Source organism: Mobula hypostoma, chromosome 3, assembly GCF_963921235.1.
Source record: "Mobula hypostoma chromosome 3, sMobHyp1.1, whole genome shotgun sequence".
Classification (NCBI taxonomy): Eukaryota; Metazoa; Chordata; class Chondrichthyes; order Myliobatiformes; family Myliobatidae; genus Mobula; species Mobula hypostoma.
The window spans coordinates 137,134,895-137,154,091 of record NC_086099.1 but is presented as its reverse complement, the minus strand read 5'-3'; the positions used below and the strand labels follow the sequence as shown (position 1 = coordinate 137,154,091).

The 19,197-nt window shown below is 41.3% G+C and overlaps 1 protein-coding gene across 2 annotated transcripts in view; it reads right to left on the bottom strand.

Annotated features, from left to right (window-relative positions):
• dgkb (diacylglycerol kinase, beta) overlaps positions 1-19,197 on the bottom strand; it is an 828,029-nt gene that overhangs the window by 737,080 nt on the left and 71,752 nt on the right. The window contains exons 1-2 of one of the 2 annotated variants that reach the window (XM_063043771.1): positions 982-992; positions 558-839 (exon numbers count right to left, since the gene is read on the bottom strand). In XM_063043771.1, coding sequence (XP_062899841.1) covers positions 558-645 — 88 coding nt within the window. In that variant the 5' untranslated portion in view covers positions 646-839; positions 982-992. Of the gene's footprint in view, positions 1-557; positions 840-981; positions 993-19,197 lie in introns of those variants that run through there. The other variant, XM_063043772.1, reaches the window with a different exon arrangement.

The following is a 19,197-nucleotide window of genomic DNA, read 5'->3' as shown; positions in this document are numbered from 1 at the left end:
TAGTTTGTCTTCTGGTTCCATATCGGCCTGGGACACGAATAATGCCTTTCATTTCTTGAGAGGAATAGACAAACAAATCGACAGTGACCTTTTTTTAAATGGTCCCTCTTCAGTCAACAGCCTGGTGGTGACCAGCCTTGATTTGGTACTAGCGCAAAGCACATGACGCAAAGTCGAAGGATGAGAACAAACAGGCAGCAATTAAGTAGGTGTTCGGGGCTCAAAATCAGCATCCAAACAATGCTGTATTTGAAATGCAGCCCGAAAAATTACAACGTTTCTGTTTTATTTGCAAAATGCATTATTTGTCATGCTCATAAAAGGAAAAGCGCTAATCTTACATGCAATTTAAAATCCAACATTATACTTTAAAATCACAGTGTAATGTAACAGCTCCCGTTAGTCCATGTTACACTGCGATTTGTTGTGCAGTATTAATCTTTAATGTATCTCTAATGCACACATTAAACCTGGCGCCGCTTTAGTTCAGCAACAGCATCTTAAACAGCGGCATTATCAGGGAAACTAAATTATTTGGCAAATTCTTTAACACTTACACTGGGCGTACTTCTGTAGCTGGGAGAATTCTGCTGGGCTGAGAGTAATCCACTTTTCCTGGTTAGTCATGGTGGTCTTCGAACTCATTTCCTTGGCATGCCAAGTCCACTTCTGGACGGATTAAACGACCGCTGGGTGGGATTTCCACTCTACAGCACGCACATTAGGCTTCAGAGGGTTTTTTTTAATTCTTAGCTGACTTGTAGAGGCAATGTCTGCGCGAAGCGGCAGCAGAAGCTACTGCTGGTATAAGCGCCTCCAGATCGAACTGCTGCAAATATCTGGAAATAGACAAAAGCAAGCAGCGGTGATGCGTTTGTTCATTAGATCAGAACTTGTTTCAGCAGAGAGCTGGTGAACGTGCACTTCTGGTGACTCCAGCATAAATATTCAGTTTTAAATTCCGATAAAACAGTTACGAACCATTTTGCGTTTTTGATGTATTATCATAAATCATCCTATCGATTATTTTATAGTCGGTTGCAGAACGAGAACTTGGATAGAGTTCTCTGTAATCCTCTGCACGTGTCAAGTACGTCATAGGTTTCTTGCCCAAGGGAGGAAAGCTCATTATTACTCAGTCCACTTAATCTAATTATTCCATAACTTTCAGAGAATATAAAACAGTATAGAACATTACACCATACAAACAGGCCACTTGGCTGAAGATCTCTGTGCCAACCAAGATGCCAGTTTAAACCAATCCCATCGACCTGCAGGTGCCCTCTGTCCCTTCATTCCCCATCAAAAAAAATCTTAAAGGTTGCTGGCATCCTCTATTATCATGTCCCTTTGCAACCTATTCCATGCACCTAATGCTATCCATGTAAATAAAATGCATCTCCTTTAAAATTACCATCTTTTACCATAAATCTAAGGCCTCTAGAGTTCAGCAATTCCATCCAGGGAAGAATATTCTGTCCACTGCATTTATACCATGAATGATTTTATACACTTCTGTAGGCTGCTCCTTAGCCTCCAAAGCTCCACAGAAAACAACCCAAGTTCATTCAACATCCACTCATAGTTAATACTCTACAGTTCAGGCAATATCCGAGTGAACCTCTTCTGCACCATCTTCAACACTTCCACATCTTCCTTGTAATCTGGAAATCAAACTCAAACAATCCTCCAAATGTAGTTCAAAGATGTTTTACACATCTACAGTAACATTTTGCCTCAACACCCTGACATGCAGCACATCTTTTGTGCCCTATATACTTGTGTTGCCACTTTCAGAGAGCTATGGACTTGCACCCCAAGATTACTCCACACACCAGTGCTCCTAATGATCACGTCATTTTCTGCTGCATACTCTTTGAAACCATGCTATTAATTTTAAATAAAGATAAAAAAAAAACAAAGACTTTGTCTTTTAAACTGTATTTTCTCAAGACTCCTGGGCTGCAGCGGATGGTGAATAATTGAACTTTCAACATCACACCCCCAGCCAAACACCATCAGCAAGGACAGAACCCTTTTAACTTTCCCCTTGGGCCCTTAAAAAAGGTATCCTGACTGATTAGGTAAGAGAATGGACCTTGGAAATAATCAAAAGTTCTTGATTGTCTCGTTCGCTGTGTTATTTTTTTTACCCATGAGGTAAATATTAAAGTCAGTCTATTCCAAAGTATATTGCAATAAAATACTCTGGTTGCACATTATGGTTGACTTAATTATAACAGATTACTTTGAGAAGTGGCCATATTCCTTTCAGAGAGTGGATCAGTTAAATGTTCTTTCTAGAGCTCTAGGAGTATATTACTTGGAGGTGGAGTTCAGGATCAGTAGGAAAAAGATAATGGATTCTCTTCCTAGCTTTGGAAATGCAATTACTTTACCCTAATATAATCAATAAAAATTAAACAACATTAACTTCCTACAAAGTGAGATAGGGTAGCATAAGTGGTAATAACCCATCACTCCCAGATGAGTTCAATACCTTTTATGCATGCTTTGATGCTATGACACACCCTCAGATCACTGGATACCTTGTTATTTCGGTCTCTGAGGCCAACATATGTGCATCTTTCAAGAGAATTAATTCAAGGAAGGCATCTGGTCTAGAAGGTAAACCTGGCCCAGTACTAAAGATGTGGATCAACTGGTTGGAGTATTTACAGACATATTTAACCTCACACTTCTGTGGTCTGAGGTTCTCATCTGCTTCAAAATGTTATCTATTGTACCAGTGCCCAAGAAGTTGTGGTGACCTTCCTCAATGATTACCATCTCTGGTAATGCTTACACCAACTATAATGAAATGCTTCAAAAGGTTGTTTAACGTGCAAATCAGCTCCTGCTTCAGAGACGACCAGGATCCACTCCTATTTGACTACTACCAGAGCAGATCAACAGCAGAAGCAATTTATAGGACTCTGCACCCTGCACTGTGTCAAATGGACAACAGGAGTTCCTACATTAGGCTGCTGTCCATTGACTACAAGTCAGCATTCAACACAATATTGCCATACAAACTCGTTTTCAAGCCCGAAGACCTGGGCCTTTGTACCTTCCACTGCAATGGAAAATGACTTCCTCATCAGTAGACCTCATTCAATGTGGATTGGTAATAAGTGTACCTCAAGGCTGCATGCTTGGTCCCCTACTCTGTTCTCCATACACAGAACTATGTGGCTATGCACAACCTCAATGCCATGTTCAAATTTGACAATAGCACTACTTTTGTTGAACAATTCACCGGTGACAATAGGTCATCTTAGCAGAGCAACATAGGACACCTAGTTGAGTGGCACCACAAGAACAACCTCTCATTCAGTGTCAGTTGACTGTTGACTTCAGGAAAAGGAAGGAGGGCAAATACACACCATTCTATATTGGAAAATCGACAGCAGAGGGAGTCAGCAGCCTTAAATTACACACCAGATGACCTCAGCACAAATAGATGCAGTTATAAGAAAGACACTGGCGTGCTTTCCTTAGGAGTTTAAGGGCGCTTGGCTTGTCACCAAATATTTTAACAATATGTACTGTTGAAAGCATCCACACAAGTTGCACAGTTTCTGGGACAGCGATTGAAATGCACAGGAACATAAGAAGTTGCAGAGAGTGGTGAACTCTGTCCAATATATCATGGATGCATCCTTCTCCACTGTTCATATTTTCTACAGGGCGTAATGTCTCAAAAAGGCAAAATCTGCCATCAAAGACCCCTTCCATCCAAGTCATGACATCCTTTTGCAGCAATCATTAGCCAGAGGCTTGAAGTCCCATGCTATTAGGTTCAGGAACAGTTACTTTCCTTCAACTGTTTGTTTCTTAAACAAATCAGCAAACACTAATCAATACAGTTAGGCAGGGAGATGGGAACCAGAGTGATTGATCAGAGCATGGAGCAATTGATATAAAAGTTAGATGCAGCATGTAGAGACACTGTGAGGAAGGATAGGTAACAGAGAGGGCTTAATTGCAATCAGTTGGATGTGATGAAATGTGTATATTTTAATGCAGGAAGTATCAGGAACAAAGCAACAACATCATAGCCATTACAGAGACTTGGCTCTCACAAAGGCAAGAATGGCTGCTGGATATTCTGGGGTTTAGATGTTTCAAGGGGAACAGGGAGATAGGTAAATGTGGTGGGGCGAGCATTGGTAATCAGGGAGAGTATCACAGCTGCTGAAAGGGAGGACATCACAGAGCGATCAGCCACTGATTCAATGTGGTGAAAGTTAGAAAAAAGAAGCACACAATCACTCTATTGGGAGTATTCTAAAGATCCCCAAACAGCTACAGAGACACTGAGGATCAGATCAGGAGGCAGGAGTAGGTGCATGAGTTTGTTAGGTGTGTCCAGGAAGGATTCCAAATACTATATTTAGACAAGCTGACTAAAAGAGAGGCCACACAGAATCTGTTACAAGGCAAGGAGCCTAGTCAGGTTTCAGAACTCTCAGTGGGTGAGCAACTTGGAGACATTGATCACAACTCCCTGATCTTTACCATAGACCAGGAAGGGGAAAGGAGCAGATAGTATTGAATAATATTTAATTGAGTGAGGGCAAAATATGATGCAATGGCAGGACTTGGGCGTATAAATTGGGAGTAGATGTACTCAGGAAAAAGCACAACAGAAACGTAGAGTTTGTTCAGGGAGAACTTGCATGGGCTTCTGGATAATTTGTCCCATTGAAGCAGGGAAAGGATGGAAGGGTGAAGCAACCATGATTGACAAGACGTGGTTGAAATGTAACCAAAAGGAAGAAAGAAGCATACTTACGCTTTAGGAAGCAAGGATCAGACAGGGCTCTTGAGAGTTACAAGACAGCCAGGAAGGAGCTTAAGAATGGACTTAGGAGAGCTAGAAACAGATCTAAGAACACCATGGCAAGTAGGATTAAGGAAAACAGCAAAACTTCTTACATGTACATGAAGAACAGGAGGATAACTAGACTGTGAGTAGGACTGCAGTGGATACAGTCAAGTCCAGCATGGATAACGCCCTCCCCTCCATTGAGCACATCTGTATGGAATGCTGTCACAGGAAAGCAGCATCTATCATCAAGGATGCTCACCACCCAGTTCATGCTCTCTTCTCACTGCTGCCATCAGGAAGAAGGTACAGGAGCCTCAGGATCACAGTATTAGGTTCAGGAACTGTTATTACCCCTCAACCATCAGGCCCTTGAACTAATGGGAATAACTTCACTCAACTTCACTTTCCTTATCATTGAATTGTTACCACAAACTATGGACTTCCTTTCAAGGACTCTTCATCTCACATTCTCAATAGTTATTGCTTATTTATTTATTTATTTTTATCGTTTGTATTTGCACAGTTTGTTGCTTTTTGCACATTAGTTATTTGTCCCCCCATTCACCCCCCCCCCCCACCCACCGTATCAGGTTTGGTTTTTCATTGATTCTATTACGGCTCTTGGATTTACTGAATATGCGCACTAGAAAGCAAATTTCAGGGTAGTATATGGTGTTGTATATGTACCTTGATAATAAATTTACTTTGAACGTTGAACTTTGACTGATCAGGGATAAAAGAGGAAATGTGTCTGGAATTGGAGGAGGTAAACAGGGTTCCTTAATACGTACTTTGTTTCTGTATTCACCAGTAAGAGGAACATGGACAAATGTGAGGACTGTGTAAAACAAGCTGATGTGCTGACACATGTTGACTTTAAGAAAGAGGATGTGCGTGAACTTTTGGAAAACATTATGGTTGATCGATTGGTAAGTACTCAGGGCTGGGACACCTCAGGTCCCTACAGTATATGAGGGAAGAGACTGCAACACTTTCAGTGATGATCATTACATCCTCACTGGGCACAGGCATAGCACCAGAAGATTGCTCAAGAATGGTAATAGGGATAGTCCTGGGAACTACAGACAGTGAGTCTTACTGCAGTGTGGAAAGGATTCTTAGAGACAGAGTTTACAAGCATTTCGAGAAGCATAGACTGATCAGGGATAGTCAGTAAGGCTTTCTAAGGGGCAGGCCATGCCTTATCGCCTAAATGAATACATTTTAATAACAGATAGTTGATTGGCTGACTGGCATAGAAGAAGGTAAAGAGTGCGAATAAAGAAGTCCTTTTCTGGTTGGCTGCCATGGCTAGTGGGGTTCTGCTTGGTTTGGTGTGGGGTCCGCTAATTTTTACTTTACACGTTAATGATCTGGATGATGGAATTCTGGCTTTGTGGCCAAGTTTGCAGACGATACAAAAATTGCTAGTGTTGTAGAAGAATTTGGACAGATTAGGAAGATGGGCAAGGAAGTGGAAGATGGAATACAGTGCAGGGAAGTGTTTGGTCATGCACTTTGGTATAAGGGATAAAGGTGTAGACTATTTCTGAAATGGAGTGAATTCAGAAATTTGAGGTGCAAAGGGACTTGGGGGTTCTGATGCAGGATTCCCTAAAGGTTAACTTGTAGGTTGAGTTGGTAGTAAGGAAGCAAATACAATGTTGACATTCATTTCGAGAGGACTAGAATATAAAAGCAAGGATACAATGCTGAGACTTTATCAGACATTAATCATAGCACATTTGGAGTATTGTGAGCAGTGTTGAGCCCCATATCTAAGAAAGGATGTGTTGGCGATGGAGAGGGTCCAGAGGAGGTTTATGAGAATGATCCCAGGAATGAAAGGGTTAACCTAGGGGGGGTATTTGATGGCTCTGGTCCTGTACTCACTGGAGTTTAGGAGAATGAAGGGTGTAGGGCCTCATTGGTCCTACACTCCCCTATTAATGGAAAAGTGTTCTCCACATACACCCTATCTAGGCTTTTCAATATTCAGTATGTTTCAATGAATATTGAAAAGCCTAGATAGGGTGTATGTGGAGAACACTTTTCCATTAATAGGGGAGTGTAGGACCAAAGGACACAGGTTCAGAACAGAAAAGTGTCCCTTCAGAACAGAGATAGTCATAGTCATACTTTATTGATCCCGAGGGAAATTGGTTTTTGTTACAGTTGCACCAACCAAGGAATTCTTCAGCCAGAGGATAGTCAATCTGTGGAATTCATTGCCACAGATGGATGTGGAAGCCATGTCATTGAGTATATTTAAATGGAGGTTGATAGGTTCTTGATTAGTAAGTGTATCAATAGTTAGAGGGAGAAAGTAGGAGAGTGGAAAAATAAATCAGATATGATAAGGTGGTGGAGGAGACTCGATGAACTAAAGGGCCTAATTCTGTTCCTATGTCTTATGATCTTTGATGAAGGTAAAGCAGAGGATGTGGTGTTTATGCACTTTCATAAGGCTTTTGACAAGGTTCCCCAGGGTAGACTCATTCAGAAGGTCAGGAGGGATGCGACCTAGTGAAACCTGGCTGTGTGGATTCAGAATTGTGTTGAACACAGAAGGCAGAGGGCAGTCATAGATGGACATCAAGGATTTACCTTGAGGTTCATGATCAGTGGTGTTCCGTGACCCATGCCTTTCGTGATTTTTTATAAATGACTTTAACAAAGAAGTGGAAGAGTGGGTTAGTAAGTTTGCAGAATTCACAAAGCTTTATAGAGTTATGAATTATGTAGATGATTGTTTCAGGACATTGACAAGGTGCAGAGGCTGGGCTGAAAGTGGCAGATAGAGTTCAACTCAGGAAAGTGTGAAGTGATTCACTTTGGAAGGTTGAAGTAGAAGACAAGATACAGGGTGAATTTCAGGATTCTTAGCAGTGTGAGGAACAGAAGGATCTTGGGGTTCACGTCCATAGATCCCTCAAAGTTGCTGTGGAAATTGATGGGATGGTGAAGAAGGTGTGTTGGCCTTCATTAGTTGGAGGATTGAGTTCAAGAGCCACAAGGAAGTGGTGCAGCTCTATAAAATTCTGCTGGACCCCGCTTAGATTGAGGTCATTCCTGGTTGCCTCCTTATAGGAAGGATGCAACCAGAAAAGAGTGTAGAGGTGATTTATCAGGATGCTGCCTGGATTAGACAGCATGTATCCTGAGTGTATGTTGAGCCATCTAGTGCTTTCCACTTTGGAGCCAACAAGGATGAGAGGTGACACACACAAAATGCTGGAGGAACTCAGCAGTCCACACAGCGTCTATAGAAAAGAGTACAGTCGACAATTCAGGCCAAAACCCTTCGACAGAACTGGAGAAAAATTCCAGAGAAAATTGTAATTCTCCAAAACTTCCTCCATTTCCAACGGGAAACCACCACCAAGCACATCTTCTCCCTGCCCCCACTTTCTGCTTTCCACAGGAATTGGTTCCTACACAAGTTCCTTGTCCATTTGTCCCTCCCCACTGATCTCTCTCCTGGCACTATCCTTGCAAGGATAGGCTACACCTGTCACTATACCTCCTCCCTCACTACCATTCAGGGCCCCAAACAGTCCTTCCAGGTAAGGCAACACTTCACCTGTGAGTTTTTCGGAGTCACATACTGTGTTCGGTGCTCCCGGTGTAGCCTCTTGTATATCGGTGAGACCCGACGTAGATTGGGAGACTGCTTCGCTGAGCACCTATGCTCTGTCCGGCAGGAAAAAACAGGATCTCCCAGTGGCCACCCATTTTAATTCCACTTCCCATTCCCATTCCAATATGTATATCCATAGCCTCCTCCACTCTTATGATGAGGCCACACTTAGATTGGAGGAACAGAACTTTCTATTTCATCTGGGTAGCCTCCAACCTAATGGCATGAACATCGATGTCTTGAACTTCCAGTAATTCCCCTCACCCCACCCCCCACTCTCTCCTTCACCACTTCCCATCTCCTTTGCCCTCTCTCCTTATCTCCTTGCCCGCCTATCACCTCCCTCTGGTGCACCCCACCCCCCATTCTTTCTTCCATGGCCTTCTCTCTCTTCTCTCTCTGCTGCTTGGCCTACTGAGTTCCTCCAGCATTTTGTATGTTGTTTGGATTTCCAGCATCTGCAGATTTTCTCTTGTTTGTGGAAGGATTAGAGGTGACTTGATATAGGTGTGTAAGGTGATAAGAGGCATAGACCGAGTGGAAAGCTAGACTTTTTCTCGGGGTGGAAATGGCTAATATGAATTGGCATCATTTTAAGGTGATTGGAGGAAAGTGATTAGAGGTAATTTCAGGGAGATTCAGATATATTAATGATATTTAAGAGACTCTTAGATAGGCAAATAGATGACAAAGAAATGGAGACCTATGTGGGACAGAAGGGTTGGATTGAACTTAGAATAGGTTAAAATGTCAGCACAACATCATGGGCCAAATAGCCTGTACTACGGTGTACTGCTCTATGTTGTACAATGTTCTAAATGTGGTACCTTTATTCAAGGAGAGCAATAGGGATAAGTCAGGTAATTATAGGCTGACAAGGTAACCCTAGTGGTAAGAAAGTTGTTGGAGTAAAGTTATGAGGGATTCAATGAGAAGTGGGGATTGATTAGAGGTCAGCAATGCTTCAAGGAAAAGTCTGTCAGAACAATTTGATGTGTTTTCTTTTAAAGGGAAGTGACAGTTATGCTGAAGAGGGAAATGTGGTTGATGCAGTCTACATTGACTTCAGTAAGGCATTTGATTAGGTCCCACATGATAGACTGGTCCAAAAATTAAGATCCCATGCAATCCAGGATGAAAGGCCTCCCGCTTGGCAGATACTCCTTTCCCTGCAAAAAATGTTGCTCACCACTGTAGGATCCAGCCTAATAGCTCCAAAATTTGTATTACCCCAGTTCAGGACTTTAACCCATGAATTGATCATATTCTTCTCCATAACTAATTTATAACTAATAGAATTATGGTCATTGGACCCAAAGTGCTCACCAGCAGACATTTCTGCTACTTGCCCAAAATCTTTTCCCAGCAGCAGATACAGTGTTGCCCTCTGTCTAGTAGTTCCCTCTATATATCGATAAAGAAAGCTTTCTCGGACACATTTCACAAATTCCATTCTGTCCAAGCCCTTTACACTATGGTTGGCTCACCCAATATATTTTCCCCTCCAATTCCCAGTGACCATTGGGAACTTAAAACACAATCCCATCAGAGTGACCATTCACTTCTTGTTTCTAACTTATACCCATATGGCCCCAATGGATGAGCTCCCAAGAGCATCCTCTCTAATGTCCACTGATATATTTTCTTTCATCAAAGAAGGGCACTACCCCTCCTCTCTTGCCTGCCCATCTGTCATGCCTGTAGTGTCTGTATCCCAAAACTTTGATCTGGAGGTCCTGCTCTTCCTTTAGCCATAGTTCTGTAATGTCTGCAATATCCAAGTTCAGAGTCAATCCATGCCAAGTTCATCCACTTTACTTGTCAAAACACTTGTACGGAAATAAATACAGTTTAAACTAAGTCTTTCCTCTCCCTTTACTCTGCTCCTGCCTACACCGCTGACTAAATTTTCTCTCATTGGCCTCCAATTTGAATCATATTATTCCATTAGTAACAATTATTACCAAATATTCTCAGAACAAACACAATTCTTCCCAGGAATCAAAATCTTAAACAGCTTTTAATTTTGTGTGTATTTTTGCATCATGATTTTGAAACATCTTGCACTTCATCAGCTTTATCACTTTGTGGTGCATTTCTCGTCATTTTGTAAGATTTCTAAAGGATCCTGTAAGTAAGAAGTCAGTCATTTTGCTTCGGCAGTTGAACGGGGCAGGACTGCGCAAGCGCGTGTAAGGCAGACCATAAGGCAGCAGAGTGTTTAACAGAGAGCAGATTAATGGAGCAGGTGACGTTGTAGCGGGCGACGGAGTAGAGGGAGACGGAGTAGGAAGGCTTTGGCTCGAGCGGCTTTGGCGAGCAGAGGCTGAGGAAGAGCTTCACTCCAAGTGAGGTAAGTTTGGGTAAGTTCCTTTAATAAATCTAATTACCTTAAGAGTAGGTAATGGAGGCAGCAGTTAGGGCAGTTGAGTGCTCTGTTTGCAGGATATGAGCAGTCAGGGCAAGCACAATCGTCCCTGATAAATACACCTGCGAAAGGTGCATCGAGCTGCAGCTCCTGACAAACCAAGTTAGGGAACTGGAGCTGGAGCTGGATGAACTTCAGATCATTTGGGAGGCAGAGGCAGAAATAGAGAGGAGTTACAGGGAGATAGTCACCCTTAAGAGTCAGGAGACAGGTAGCTGGGTGACTGTCTGGAGAGGGAAGGGGAATAGACAGAATGAGCAGAGCACCCCTGTGGCCGTTCCCACCAATAATAAGTACATCATTTTGGATACTGTAGATGGGGACGACCTACCAGGGACAAGTTGCAGTGGTTGCGTCTCTGGCACCGAGACGGGACCCTCAGCTCAGAAGGGAAGGTGGGAAAAGAGGAGAGCAGTAGTGATAGGGGATTCGATAGTTAGGGGGACAGATAAGAGGTTCTGTGGAAGAGAGCGAGAATCCTGTATGGTCTGTTGCCTCCCTGGTGCCAAAGTCCGTGATATCTCGGACCGAGTTCTCGGTATTCTCAAGACGGAGGGTGAGCAGCCGGATGTCGTGGTCCATGTAGGGACCAATGACCTGGGTAGGAAGACCGAGGTGGTCCTGAAAGGTGAATTTAAGGAGTTAGGCACCAAGTTAAAGGACAGGACCTCCGGGATAGCAATTTCAGGATTGCTACCAGTGCCACGTGAAGGTGGGTTTAGAAATAGTAATATAGCGCAAATCAACACATGGCTGAAGATATGGTGCAGGAGGAAGGGCTTCAGATTTATAGATAATTGGGCAGTTTTCCAGGGAAGGTGGGACCTGTTCTGGCAGGACTGTCTACATCTAAACTGGAGGGGGCCAAATATTCTTGCTGGTAGGTTTGCCAGAGAGGCTCCAGTTGATTTAAACTCGATACGGTGGGGGTGGGGGGGGGGGGAACAAAAGTGTAGGAACAGATGTAGAGAAGAAGGAAGAAAAAGAAAATAGTAAACTTGTTTGCACTGTTAGTGATAATTAGAGAGAAAGAGGTGGAAAATTTCTCAAATGCATTTATTTTAATGCTAGGAGCATTATAAGAAAGGTGGATGAGCTTAAAACATGGATTGATACCTGGAAGTATGATGTGGTAGCTATTAGTGAAACATGGTTACAGGAGGGGTGAGAGTGGCAACTAAATATTCCTGGATTTAATTGCTTCAGGTGTGATGGAATTGGAGGGACAAGAAGGGGAGGTGTTGCATTGCTTGTCAGGGAAAATATTACAGCGGTGCTCTGGCAGGATAGATTAGAGGGCTCGTCTAGGGAGGCTATTTGGGTGGAATTGAGGAATGGGAAAGGTGTAGTAACTCTTATGGGGGTGTATTATAGACCACCAAATGGGGAGCGAGAATTGGAGGAGCACATTTGTAAGGAGATATCAGATATTTGTAGTAAGCACAAGGTTGTGATTGTGGGAGATTTTAATTTTTCACACATAGACTGGGAAGCCCATACTATAAAAGGGCTAGATGGTTTGCAAAATGTGTGCAGGATAGTTTTTTGCAGCAATACATAGAGGTACCAACTAGAGAAGGGGCAGTGTTGGACTTGGTTCGGGAAAAGAGAGATATCTACAATAAATATAGGCAGCATGGAGTAAATGAGGTGCTCGAGGAATATAAAGAATATAAAAAGAATCTTAAGAAAGAAATTAGAAAAGCTAAGAGAAGATATGAGGCTGCTTTGGCAAGTAAGGTGAAAATAAATCCCAAGGGTTTCTACCGTTATATTAATAAGAAAAGGATAGTGAGGGATAAAATTGGTCCCTTAGAGAATCAGACTGGACAGCTATGTGTGAAGCCAAAAGAGATGGGGGAAATTCTGAACAATTTCTTTTCTTCGGTATTCACTAAGGAGAAGGATATTGAATTGTGTAAGATAAAGGAAACAGGCAGGGAAGTTATGGAAACTATGATGATTAAAGAAGAGGAAGTACCGGAGCTTTTAAGGAATATAAAAGTGGATAAGTCTCCAGGTCCTGACAGGATATTCCCTAGGTCCTTGAAGGAAGTTAGTGTGGAAATAGCGGGGGCTCTGACAGAGATGTTTCAAACGTCATTAGAAACGGGGATGGTGCTGGAGGATTGGCATATTGCTCATATTGTTCCATTGTTTAAAAAGGGTTCTAAGAGTAAACCTAACAATTATCGGCCTGTGAGTTTGACATCAGTGGTCGGTAAATTGATGGAAAGTATTCTTAGAGATGGTATATATAATTATCTGGAAAGACAGGGTCTGATCAGAAACAGTCAACATGGATTTGTGCATGGAAGGTCATGTTTAACAAATCTTATTGAATTTTTTGAAGAGGTTGCTCGGAAAGTTGATGAGGGTAAAGCGGTGGATGTTGTCTATATGGACTTCAGTAAGGCCTTTGACAAGGTCCCACACGAAAGGTTGGTTAGCAAGGTTCAATCATTAGGTATTAATACTGAAGTAATAAAATGGATTCAACAATGGTTGGATGGGAGATGCCAGAGAGTAGTGGAGGATAACTGTTTGCCAGATTGGAAGGCGGTGACTAGTGGTGTGCCTCAGGGACCTGTACTGGGTCCAATGTTACTTGTCATATACATTAATGATCTGGATGATGGGGTGGTAAATTGGATTAGTAAGTATGCAGATGATACTAAAATAGGTGGAGTTGTGGATAATGAAGTAGATTTTCAAAGCTTGCAGAGAGATTTAGGCCAGTTAGAAGAGTGGGCTGAAAGATGGCAGATGGAGTTTAATGCTGATAAATGTGAGGTGCTTCATTTTGGTAGGACTGATCAAAATAGGACATACCAGGTAAATGGTAGGGCATTGAAGAATGCGGTAGAACAGAGGGATCTAGGAATAATGGTGCATAGTTCCCTGAAGGTGGAATCTCATGTGGATAGGGTGGTGAAGAAAGCTTTTGGTATGCTGGCCATTATAAATCAGAGCATTGAGTATAGGAGTTGAGATGTAATGTTGAAATTGTACAAGGCATTGGTGAGGCCAAATTTGGAGTATTGTGTACAGTTTTGGTCACCGAATTATAGGAAAGATGTCAACAAAATAGAGAGAGCACAGAGAAGATTTACTAGAACGTTACCTGGGTTTCATCACCTAAGTTACAGAGAAAGGTTGAACAAGTTGGGCCTTTATTCTTTGGAACATAGAAGATTGAGGGGGGACTTGATAGAGGTATTTAAAATTATGAGGGGGATAGATAGAGTTGACGTGGATAGGCTTTTTCCATTGAGAGTGGGGGAGATTCAAACAAGAGGACATGAGTTGACAGGTAAAGGGCAAAAGTTTAGGAGTAACATGAGGGGGAACTTCTTTACTCAAAGAGTGGTAGCTGGGTGGAACGAGCTTCCAGCAGAAGTGGTTGAGGCAGGTTCGATGTTGTCATTTAAAGTTAAATTGGACAGCTATATGGACAGGAAAGGAATGGAGGGTTATAGGCTAAGTGCAGGTCAGTGGGACTAGGTAAGAGTAAGAGTTCAGCACGGACTAGAAGGGCTGAGATGTCCTGTTTCTGTGCTGTAATTGTTGTATGGTTATATAGAAGAGTACAAATTCTAGGATCAGTTATCTAACAAAAGCCTTGTGCTCTATTTCCAGCATTGTTTGCTTTCAATTCAGGTTGAGTGCATAGAGAGTCATTGCTTGCAGCAAGTGGATTTATATGTTATTCAGAAATAACTTTTATAGACATTCATCATTTCACACATAGTTTTTTATTTTATAGCATAAATACTTATAGAGACATGAAAATGAAAAGGAGAGACAATGAAATTGACTTAATGGCATGTTTAAAGAGTCTTTAGTACCATTTCAGGACTGGATTCAGTTCATTGATTATTGAATACAACGTCTTACAGTAAAATGCAACATAATTTATTTTCTCATTTTACGATTTGAGGAAAATCATAAGTTAGAATGTAGGAAATGTCCATGAATCCCAAATGTGCTGTTAAGATTTTGAAAATACAAGAGAGACTACGGATGCTGGAAATCTAGAACAACACACACAAATCCCTCCAATAGATCTTGTCTGGCCTGCTGAATACCTCCAGCATTGTGTATGCGTTGCTTAAGATTTTGAAGTGTCTTTAACATTTATAAATATAAATCCATGACAGGCCTGAGTACATGGTCATGAGACCCATACTTTTCCCCATAGCAATGACATTAATGGTAGATAACACCATCTGCAAACCATGATTCTTGCATATGAGGATAATTGAATTCTAACACTTTGCAGTAATCTTGGTGCATACCAACACTGGAATCTCGGACTTGGCATATTATTGCATGGACCTTGGATTCCTAAGAGTCAGTGGGAATGTTGCATTTCCTCAAGGAAATTTTGGGCACATTCTTAAATATTTTTCTTTGTTTCGCCATTAATCTCTTCCCATGGGAGAGCTTAGAATAGACTGACTGTTTCAGAGTCTGGTGTTGGCATGAAAACATAATATATATTGCACATAATTTCAAGATTATATTTATTACACATTACTAGTTGCTTTGTCAAAGTGACATGTCCCCTAAGTGTGAATGCTTATATCCCAGATGAATATATTTTTTATATTATACTATAGAGTAAGTTCACTTTTAATGTGCCAACCTACGAATGCAGAACATGTTCAGAGCTAAATACTCGCAAATCATACAGTGTACAAAAAATTTTCAAGATAATTTCATGCTATTGCTAAACTAAGAAGTGAAACCAATTTTGCAACTTGCCAAGGCACTGCTTACCAAGGACTGCTGTATCTAGTGCTCAAGCTTCTCATTCGCCTCACATAGCTTCCCCTTGTAAGAAGAAAGCAAAAAAAACTGCAGTTCACTGAATACTGAATAACATGCACTTATATTAGGTTTTACTATATTTGATAATAGGTCAGATGGCAAATTAGAATTTGCTGCATTGGATTAAGGTATTTATTCTTGGCTTTTGCAATACATCCTGAAAATGATCTTATGAAATAATTGCCCAAACCTGCTCTGATTTTGTGAGATTCATATTTCGGTTTGACCAGCACTGTATTGGCTTTCCTACCTATATTTTGCTGTAGATTTTTCTTACAGGGTTCAACTACATTTGCCTTTTATTAAAAGAAAAAAAGTCACACATTTAGTATTATTATTATTATTATTATTATTTAGATCCCCCACTTCTGGCCCACAAAGCTCCACCACCCAGTACCCACCAATTTAACCCCAGCCGAATTACAGAACAATTTACAATGACCAATTAACCTACTAATCAGTAGTCTTTGGACTGTGGGAGGAAACCCGAGCACCTGGAGGAAACCCATATGCAAACAGGAAGAATGTACAAACTTTCTTACAGGGAACGCTGGAATTGAATTCCAAACTCTGATGCTCTAAACTGTAATCGCGTCACAGTAACAGTGAATGGTCGGGCCCTAGGGTGCATCAAAAACAAAGCAACCTTGGTATACAAATTCAGGGATTAAGGCAGCTCCAGAGTGCATCGAAAACAAAGCAACCTTGGTATACAAATCCAGGGATTAAGGCAGCATGCAGGATTCTCTGCAGCAAGGTTGCATACTGCTAAAGCTAGCAGGACTGCTGCCTGAAGCCAGTAACCCGGATCTAACCTTGATTCTTTTGTGCTGCTTGTGTACAGTTTGCTTGTGCTCCCTGTGACCACATGGAATTTCTCTCACAAACCTATGAGTTACCTATAGGAGTTAGTTGGTTAATTGGCATTTTAAATTGATCCAAATGTATAAGTGAGTGCTCGAATCGAGGGATGGATGCAGCAGAATGGTAGTTGATAGAAAAGCAAGAAATATAGTTTAGACAAATAGTTTGTAGGGAATGGGCTGCTGTGTAAAACAGCATGGAGTCAATGGCCTGAAATTATCTCTTCCTATGTCAAAAGGAAATTCAACATGATACATTAGTCTCAGTGTGGAATATAAAAGCAGAGACAGCATTAGATAGGCCACATCTTCATTATTGTGTGCAGTTCTGGTCACTGCACTATTGGAAGCACTTAAATGAATTGGGGAGGGTGAAGAAGAGATTCACCAGGATGCTGCCTGGGACAGAGTATTTCAATTATGAGGAGAGAATGGACAGGCTGAGTTTGTTTTCCTATGAATGAAGGAGATGAGAGGTGTCCTGTTTAATTCAAAATTATGAGGGGCATAATTGGAGAAACTCGTAAGAGGCTTAAAAAGTGATAGGTTTAAGGTAAGGGTAGGTGACCAAGGGTACCAGAGAAGAAAGAATTTTTTTCACCTGGAAGACTGAGAGGATCTGGAAGGTATTGCCTGAGCAGTTTGTGGAGACAACATTTATGTACTTAGTCTTGCACAAATTGGCAAGCAAAGAATGCTGGAAATGGGTCAGTATAGGTGGATACCCAATAGGGCAACAAAAAGCCTGGTCTTGTGCTCAGCAAACAGAGAGTCTCATAAAAACAACAATCTTAGGTGAAAAGAGTAAAGACAAATAAAAAGATATTCAAAACAGATCATGCTTTAAATTAGGTCCAACGTATGATATTCCATAAACAAATGCAGTGAGAGAGAGAACCTGTGGTTTGTTGAATTTCGGATGAAATGCAAAGCTTTTGGGGTAACTTTGGTCTGTGTCTTTGCTATTGCTTAGCACATGTTTGGGCTTGCTGATGGTACCGATGCTCGTTTATTTTTGCTGGCGGGGGGGGAGGGTGGATCAGTGCTCGCTGCCACTTACGCGCGGGAGCGGGTAGCTGTGGGAGTATTTTGGGGTTCTCATGTTTAACTGTCATTCATTCTTTGGGGCACTTCTCTGCTTTCATGGACGTTAGCGAAGAAAAAGCATTTCAGGATGTATATTGTATATATTTCTCTGACATTAAATTTGACCTTTGAACCTTTGATATTACTAGCTTGGGAAAGGAGTTTTGAGGTCAGGGATGTGGTGAATAACAAAATTCCTTCATGCTTCATGTTCAAAAACCAAATGCCATGGATTTTTTGCCCTTAGTTCTTGAGTTTAGCATTGTACAGGATCTTGATAGGGTGAATGTGGAGAGAATCTGGAACAGTAGGTCACTATTGAAAAATAAGGATCATCCATTTAATCAGGGATGAGCTAATTTCCTTTCCCTCAGGGCTGCAAATCTTTAGTCTCTAACTTAAGTCTCTTGCTAAACGCAGTCAAAACAAACTTCTTGAATATGTTTAAGCAATAGGTGCACAGAATCGTGAAAAGCAAGGAAATGAAAGGTTAACAGATGTGGTCAGGAATGCAGAATTGAGGGTACAATTGAATCAGCCACTATCCTACTAGTGGAGCAAGAGGCCTATTCATACTACTAAAATACACACTACTAGATCCAGAATGTGCTTTCAACAGAATCAGAGCAGGGTCTATTGTACTGCCCAAAGATCAGTGTTTATAATTATACCCAATGATTTTATAATTGGCTTAGTTTTATCTGATGTAAGCTAATTCTGAACTACTTGTTAGAATTATTCTCCTCACTGTTGAGCATGCAGTTCTGTGGTCCTGCATGCTCTTTGAGGTTATGAGATGACTACTGGGACAGTGATAAGCTTCTGAACGAGCATTGTCTTCTTAACCAGAAGTTATGTCCTTTTTATGAATAGGATGACAGAGCTTGCCAATTCTCAGTTTTCATTAAAATGAACTGCCTAATCATTCTCAGTTAAACAGAATTCCATAAAAGTTCATAATAAAACCTTCAGAGCAGTGATAGCAGAGTGGGGCATTGCTGATATTTAAACAGGGAGAAAGAGATAAGCTAGACAATTGCCGACAAGTCCAGGTCAGATAATTGTTGGGAGTCTATTATAATGTACAATATCATCTATCATGTAGCAATATTAAGGTTAAACAGGGGCAATCAGCATGAATTATTAAGCCTTATTTGAATAATAATTTGAACTTTCTGAAGAAGAAGTATATATTCATTTAGGGCAATGCATCAGATGTAGTCTCCATGGATTTTAGCATTGTAAAGATCCAACAGCAAGTTTGAGAGGGATAAGTAAAAGCCCATGAGATCCAATCAAGAGCAGCAATTTGGTTCCAAAATTTTCTCAGTGCCAAACAACAGAATGTAATGGTAGCTGGATAACAGTAGCATTTCATAGGACTTGGTACCCTCTATTTTGTAACCTATATTGATAAATTAGGTGCATACATGGGAGAGTGATAAAGCTTTTGCGTGAAAGGAAAATGGGTGTGTAGTTTGCAATAAGGAAGAAAGCCTTAGAATGGAATAAG